Source organism: Vigna unguiculata, chromosome 8 (assembly GCF_004118075.2).
Source record: "Vigna unguiculata cultivar IT97K-499-35 chromosome 8, ASM411807v1, whole genome shotgun sequence".
Classification (NCBI taxonomy): Eukaryota; Viridiplantae; Streptophyta; class Magnoliopsida; order Fabales; family Fabaceae; genus Vigna; species Vigna unguiculata.
Window position 1 is genome coordinate 26,437,309 of NC_040286.1, and position 7,112 is coordinate 26,444,420.

The 7,112-nt window shown below is 33.8% G+C and overlaps 1 protein-coding gene across 7 annotated transcripts; it reads right to left on the bottom strand.

The window, feature by feature from the left end:
* Positions 1-210: 210 nt before the first annotated feature.
* Positions 211-6,525, bottom strand: LOC114194543 (AUGMIN subunit 7-like). Of its 7 annotated transcripts, XM_028084850.1 has the most exons (8): positions 6,311-6,525; positions 6,116-6,199; positions 5,528-5,614; positions 5,387-5,436; positions 4,429-4,668; positions 3,715-3,872; positions 3,118-3,179; positions 211-591 (listed from the first exon to the last, which is right to left on the bottom strand). In XM_028084850.1, the coding sequence occupies exons 5-8, from the start codon at positions 4,521-4,523 to the stop codon at positions 397-399; spliced, it is 510 nt and encodes a 169-aa protein (XP_027940651.1). In that variant the 5' UTR covers positions 4,524-4,668; positions 5,387-5,436; positions 5,528-5,614; positions 6,116-6,199; positions 6,311-6,525; the 3' UTR covers positions 211-396. The 7 variants fall into 7 exon arrangements, 4 of the variants coding, with proteins under 4 accessions (XP_027940651.1, XP_027940654.1, XP_027940650.1 ...); XR_003606399.1 differs by lacking the exon at positions 5,387-5,436 and adding an exon at positions 1,233-1,541 and having other exon boundaries at positions 3,715-4,668; XM_028084853.1 differs by lacking the exon at positions 5,387-5,436 and having other exon boundaries at positions 3,715-3,800.
* Positions 6,526-7,112: the final 587 nt, after the last annotated feature.

A 7,112-nucleotide genomic window follows, 5' to 3' on the forward strand; every position in this document is an offset into this window, starting at 1 on the left:
ACATCAATAGCTTTTGCGGCAGCAACAACAAATAAAGGTATTTTAATCTTCTTAGTAGTATGACGATGTAGGTAGTAATCATTGGAGTGCAGTAAGAAAGATCCTACCCGTCGCTGAGATTCTATAAACATGATAATTACTATTCCATTTAGTTTATTTATATTTTACATCATTTAATAGTTTTATATATTACCTGAGCACCGTGACTAATTTTTTTAATGATTTGTGTATTAAGTATTCTCTTCTTTGTTTACAAGGTCAAGTCTAAGCCTGGCTTACATGCAATTTCTAAATATGTCTGGATAATGCAACAATGTCATGTCAACAATATGAACATTATGCACAAGTTCGCAAAATCAAAAGAATAAGGATTAGTAACCAGTTTTTCATGTTTCATCAAATGTTCATCTTCTCTCCCTGTTCACGAGCAATGGAAGCAGAGAGAATTCCAAGATCGCGATTTAAGACTGTCAATGCAGATTCACATTCAGATATTATTCGTGTAACAGAGGAAGGCCCATCAGATGTCTCAGAAGAACCAAAAGCAAGAGCTGCATGTGAATCTCGAAGATTCCGTAGGTTGCCCAAAAACTGTTTCAAATAATCACATAAATAAAGTCGGTGAAGGCAAGTATTTTTTCAGAACATAGGTCATTTAACAGCTCAATTCTCTCACTTGACAAAAACATACCAACATGAAAATTTATGCAATGTTCAGTGTAAACCAATAGTATAAACACTAATGGATAACTTGTATGCAGAAATATTAGCAACACATTTTCTAATACAACTATTTTCAACATTTGAGTTAAAATTTATTAGAAATCACATTTTTCTAATACAAGTTTTCAACAAGTTTTATCAAACAGTAAAGTGTGTGCTAAGAATCTGTTCCAACACTTTAACTTCTACAGGTCAAATATTAAAAAAAAAGGTTGGATTGAAAATGTTTCTCATAATTATAAAATTTCACATTGCTTCAAAATCATTACAGACTCCATCAAATCATATAACAATCAGTGTAGCATCGAAAGAATTAAAAGATCAACAACTAGATAAATTTACTAGTTTAAACATCATGTTATTTTGTGTGAAAGAACAAGATTGTAAGGTAAACTTTGACAAACATATTTGTTAAAAACATTACTAAAAATATTAAACTCTGTATATATGAACAAAATTATTCTCAATAATGAATACTATGTACAATATTGCCCACACAATAGGTTTACCACGTTTCATAAATTGGGAAACTTTACTCGGGTGAGCCTTAAGGAGGTTGAATTGTTAAGGAATTTTGTGTCCATAATGAACGGGCTAACTTTACGTAGCAATAGTATCATAGCCTTGCAACGATTCCAATGTCACGAGTTCCAAATTCACCATGTTGTCAGGTGGCAATCTCTACAAGAAGGATGTTTGTGCCAATTTCTACAGGAGGGATGTTTGTTAGAGAATTTTGTGTTAACCTTTTCGTAATAATGGTATCATAGTCTTGCAACAATGTCTTGAGTTCGATCCTCATTGATGTATGAATATTACTGTAATGCATAGCAAATCACATTAGGACATAAAATATTAAATATTCACTCTTCTCCATATATTCAAAATATAATAGACCAGTGGATATAACTTATAGGAGAAAAATAGACCACTGGCAAGCCTATCAGTAACCTCCTTTCTTTACCAATACACAAAAATACTTTCCCTTTTATAAAACAATTAGGATTAGATAAGATTTTTAGAGAAGTTTTAATGGATTAGCTATTAATGATTAATAGTACATGTTATTTACAAAGAGCATTAGACACAACCAGACCAACCAATTGCTATGCTTTAGCACATTAACTGGTAGTTCCAGTTCAGCTAATTTCCTATAACCCTTTCTGCTTTAAGCCTTGACTTAAAATATATAGATATGGTCCACAAAGATAACTAAAATCTGTTCATGAATGCATCAAGGTAGTCACAAGAATTAAAATTCACTGATACAACATCTGCTAATCTAGGCAACTCTTTCAAACAGTAGTGAACAGGTAGCACTATAATCGGTACATATAAATATAATTCAAAAACACTATCATAGCAACTTTTTCCCAAGAATAATGTAAAGCTGAAGTATACTAATAATCTTTACCATATTGTGATCATACATTGCATTTCAAACAAAGAACTATAAGCAATAACCCAAAACAGGGTCATCGCCAAAACAATTCAGAAGGTACACAAATGACACAAAAGAATATAGCTTGAAAGATCGGAGAACAACTAAGAAAAGATCAATAAGTACAGTATTATGAGCAATAAGAGCAGGACCATACTACAAATTGTGTATATATGTGAAAGAATACAACGTAAAAGAAGATATAGAAAAATTCTTATAATTTGCTTTTGAGGTAAGCATTTCCTCTTACTTATTTACATTATTTTAGCCGAATACCTAATTAGTACGGGATATCCACACACATCCTCACACTGAGGGCTTCACATTTCAACCATGAAGTTTATAGACTTAAAACGTTTATTAGTGGTTGGTAACATCGTGATAATGGGTGGCCATATGCCCAACAACAACTACTAGAATAGGATCCAATACCATCTTCGAATTTAATTTTGAGTTTAACTCAATCCCGAAGCTACCTCACAACAAGACGAAGGTTGCTCCCTACTTAAATACACTATTTGATCATATGATATCACTAAACAATACTAAATCTCTAACAAAAATAGAATACCAAAACTATTCAAAAACTCCAAAGGCTCAAAACAGAAAATATGGAATTTAAAATGTCCAAACACATGCACTCAGCAGTCTGTCTTTTTATAAGCTCGCTTAAAATTGTAGTCACCCTTAAACTATCTTAATTACATCCTCTTAAAGTTATTTGCCAAAGTCTCAAAAATGTCTACCTTACGTAGTGTACAACCACCAGAAATGATTGATATCCCACATCAACTAGAAATATGGTCAATGTAGTCCTACCATATAAAACTTGAGCAATCTTAAACTTACAAATTAATTTTGAGACTAAGTAAAGCCCAAATTTGGCGAGTCTTTTACACTTCTTATAGCAACAAATTCAGTAAAATAGTAAGCAAGAAATCAAAATGACTAACCTGAATGGCTTCTGTATCTACAGTTGTCGTAATACCCAAAAACTTGGCAATCTCTGCTAAATCTGCAAATTGCAATTCATGAGAAACAAAATTACTATAAGAAACAATCAAAAAGTGTACAAATATTTATTTAAAAAATAATCCACCTACTAAAAAGAGATACATTGTGCATGATGAAGATGAATGAAAAAATTAATTAAATTTACACTCAAATGCTACTACTTCTAGATTAAAAAAAATTGATTGTTTCACCAGAGGTTTATATAGAAACATGAAAGAACAAATTAAAAATATTTTACAAAATGTGGAATAACAAAGCTCCAATTAGCATAAAAAGGATATGAAATTGTTCTTTTGCAGGTTATACACAGAATAGAACTAGAAAACTACACCATTCAAAGATGGTTGACTTAGGGTGGCACACTATAACAAACCAAACAGCACAACCTTGATAACACAACACAAACATCTTTTTTCTTCTATACATATAAATGCTGAAGTCTGCACAAATCACAAACCTAGTCACAAAGAAAGCTAGGATACTAGGTTGTGAACTAGCCATTGGAAATTTAAAAACACAAAAATAAGAAGACTTACACTGAATTCGACTTGTCTCTTCATCACCATCAAGACTATCCCCTTGTAAGTTTTGTTGAGAAAAGGGTGACTTATCACCTAAAAGCCTGTTGTAAGCATAAGTACCAAAACATTTCTTCTTAACATTGACAGGAATACTTAAAATGTACTTAGCAGTGCTGCACGTAGGCAAAAACCAGACAATGTTGGAATCGCTAGGGTTAAGTATTGCAGGAAGAGGGCAGAAAATAGAAATAGTAGTATTGGACATACAGAAAGGTAAAGGTTTTGTTTTTTTAACTTCATTTGTGCTAGGTAGATGGTGTGAATGCGTAGCTATTAGCTAATCAGAACCCTTTCAAGCAATACATGTAGAGCCTGGAAAAAAAACGGGGAGTGGGAAACTATTTGCACCTCTGAATGGATTTAGACAGCCAGCCTAAAATTTCCCAAAACTTATTTAAGAATGTGCACTAAGTCCACAAGCACAGTAAATGCATATTAGAACCCACAACTAATCATTTAAAACTACGCATACGGGACACGCTACTACGCCTAACTTTTGTGTCAATATGCAACGGGGTTCCAATATAGCATAAGTAAACCCATGTAAAGTCATAATGATGGTTGTATAAATGACAAGTACTCAGTCTAAGACCCAGCAACTCCAGTTTCTACCAACTTGTTTTCGGGCAGAAAAACTTCCTCAAATACATAACAGATAAATGGACTCACAGAAGCAAAACAAAAAATAGGATCCCGAAAGAAGAGCCACTCCAGAAGGGCATAACGCTCCATGCCAGCAAATAGGAGCGACTGTGCAGGAGCATTCGCTCTAGGATAATTTAGGTCTGCCAATTTCTTCCAAATCTCTTCCATTTGCCTCGGCGCCATCTTCTGCAGTAACTTATTTCATCTTATTCTCACACTTCCTCCTTAGTACGGAGCAGGTCCTTGTGCTCCTCTCAGAATACACTAACATAAAAAGCGAGACAAAATTACGTCAATTTATGTGACAAACTCAGCATCAGTCACATCAGTTCATAGATCTGAATACTAATAGAACCACAAAGTGATTGCATTTTAAAACCATTTCAAATGCCACCCCTAGAAGAATAAAAAGCTCCAGAACATTCCGGAAAAGAAAATCAAATTCTATGACCAATTCAGACGCAAAAGTTTGAAAATTGACAGTAGTCAATGCAAAAAAACTAGGGATAGTAAAACGGGTCATCCCGGCACGTTTAAGCCCGGCCCGATTTTGGCCCACCTAAAACAGGCCGGACCGGGTGGCCCACCAAGCATAAAAGGGTTGAATATGCAACCCGTCCCGCAGGCTGGCCCACCAGCTTTGACTTTTTTTTTTCCAGAGTCCATTCTGGAGGCCCAAATCAGGGTACTGGAGGCAAAAAATTCTATAAATAAAGTCCTTAATTCGAGTATTGTGGATGATAAAAAAGTATAATTAAAAGAAATAAGTCACTAAATATGGTTAGTCAGATCCCCATGAATAATATCATATACGAAAATAAAGCACTATGAAAATTAACACAATAATGTTTCATTGAAAAATCTTCATAAGATCTGATGTGAATTAAGATCACCAACATCATATGAAAGCAGACTCTAATGAACACAGTAATTACTACAAATGCAATTGATATCAATGCTGAAACATGCTAAAACTTTTTACCAAATTATGCATTAATGTTGTGTGTTTGACTGAAAAAATATTCTGAGGTCCTACAAAACCATGAATTGGTTCATTATAAAAGGCAGTTGAAAATGACCATGCTATGCAGAAACAACACCGTGCATCAGCCGCAAAACATACCTGGTTCAGAAAGAATCAAATTGTAACATAGTTAACTAAAAACTACACATCAGCCGCAGATTGTTTTCTGACAGCTGTTTGTTCAACCTGCAGGCAACATATTTCATCATAATTTATGGCTGCATATATAACATAGACAGTGATCCATGATCCAGTGCTGTCCAGTGAAGAAAAATACAATCAAAAAGCTCACTGCCTCACCACCATTATCCAGTGTGTGCAGTCCAGGAAAGCATCAGTAAAATAAAAGCATAACAAAGTGTTTTACATGCCTGAACACAATCATCAACATTTGGAGGAGGATTAGTAATTGACTCATCCATTATAAGTTACTAACCACCCCAAGTTCACCAAATCCTAACACAAACCGAATGTCATAACTCAGTAAAAACACAAATGTGTACTCAAACAGCAACACAAGCAATAATTACGGCAGACCAGTAACAAAATGTGTACCTAAACAGCAACACAAACAGCAATTACGGCAGCCCAGCAACAAACAGCTCAAACTATTATACTATCATGGAAAAATCAGGGAGCAGCTATCCACGGCATCCACAAACAGCAATCAATCAGAGAAAGAAATACCTCCAAAGAAGCCGATTACGGCAGCAGCTATCAACAGCAGTTACAGCAGCAGCCAACGCCAATCAATCACGGCAACAACTTCAACTGGGGGAAATCGAAATTTCAGATAGGCATTTCGAAATTAGGGTTAAGGAATTTGCAAATTAGGGCTAGAAATCGCAAATTAGGGATGGAAATGGCGGATTAGGAACGAACCTGTTCGTGGTGGTCGCCCTTCGTCGGAATCGCCGTCGACTGGACGCCGTCGTGCTTTGGTGGCTGCGTTGCGTTCGTCGCCGTCGAGTTTCGCGGTGGACGGTGGCTGGTGGCTGGCTGTGAAGGAGAAGAAAGACAGAGGAGAATGAGAGTGTTGTTCTTGAGACGAGAGGGGACGGTGTTGTTCTTTCTGAAATTCTGATGCCTCACTTGCATACCATTGTTACATTAATTTTTTAAATTAAATAAATATTTAGAGTAACAAATAAATGTTGTTTAAATATAATTTTTTATTATAGTTCTAGTTTGTAAATACACATTTAACATTTATTATTAAGTAAATAAAATTCATTCCACCTAATATGAAAAAATCTTAAATAAATTTGTGGATGAACAGATAATATTAAATAAGTAAAATTAGTAAAATGAATAATAATAGTAGAATTCAATAGATTATAATATTTTGTAGATATTCAATTTGATTCAAAAGTGATGTTTTAATATTCATAAATTCATAAGTATTTTAAAATTTATTTTTGGTATAGTACTTGTTATTAAAATTTATTAATAAATTATAGATCATTACAAAAATAATCATTAAAATCATATATGTGATTATTATTAAAGGTTTAGAATATTTATTTTACTAATTCAAAATTACAATAAACTTTTTAAAAAAAAATATATTATCTACAAATCTATAGTCCAAATAATCTGTCCAAATTAATCCATAATTCAACTAACTAATATCTGACTAATCCAATTTCGTCATATTATTCAACCCAATTCTACCATGAATAGG

Excerpts from the sequence above, each read along its gene's own strand:
- LOC114194543 (XM_028084852.1), bottom strand. The coding sequence starts at position 4,523 with ATGCTCCTGCACAGTCGCTCCTATTTGCTGGCATGGAGCGTTATGCCC. Across the intron at positions 3,873-4,428 it reads CTATTTTTTGTTTTGCTTCT|CACTGCTAAGTACATTTTAA; the intron begins GTGAGTCCATTT and ends GCCTACGTGCAG. Across the intron at positions 3,180-3,714 it reads AGAGACAAGTCGAATTCAGT|ATTTAGCAGAGATTGCCAAG; the intron begins GTAAGTCTTCTT and ends TGCAATTTGCAG.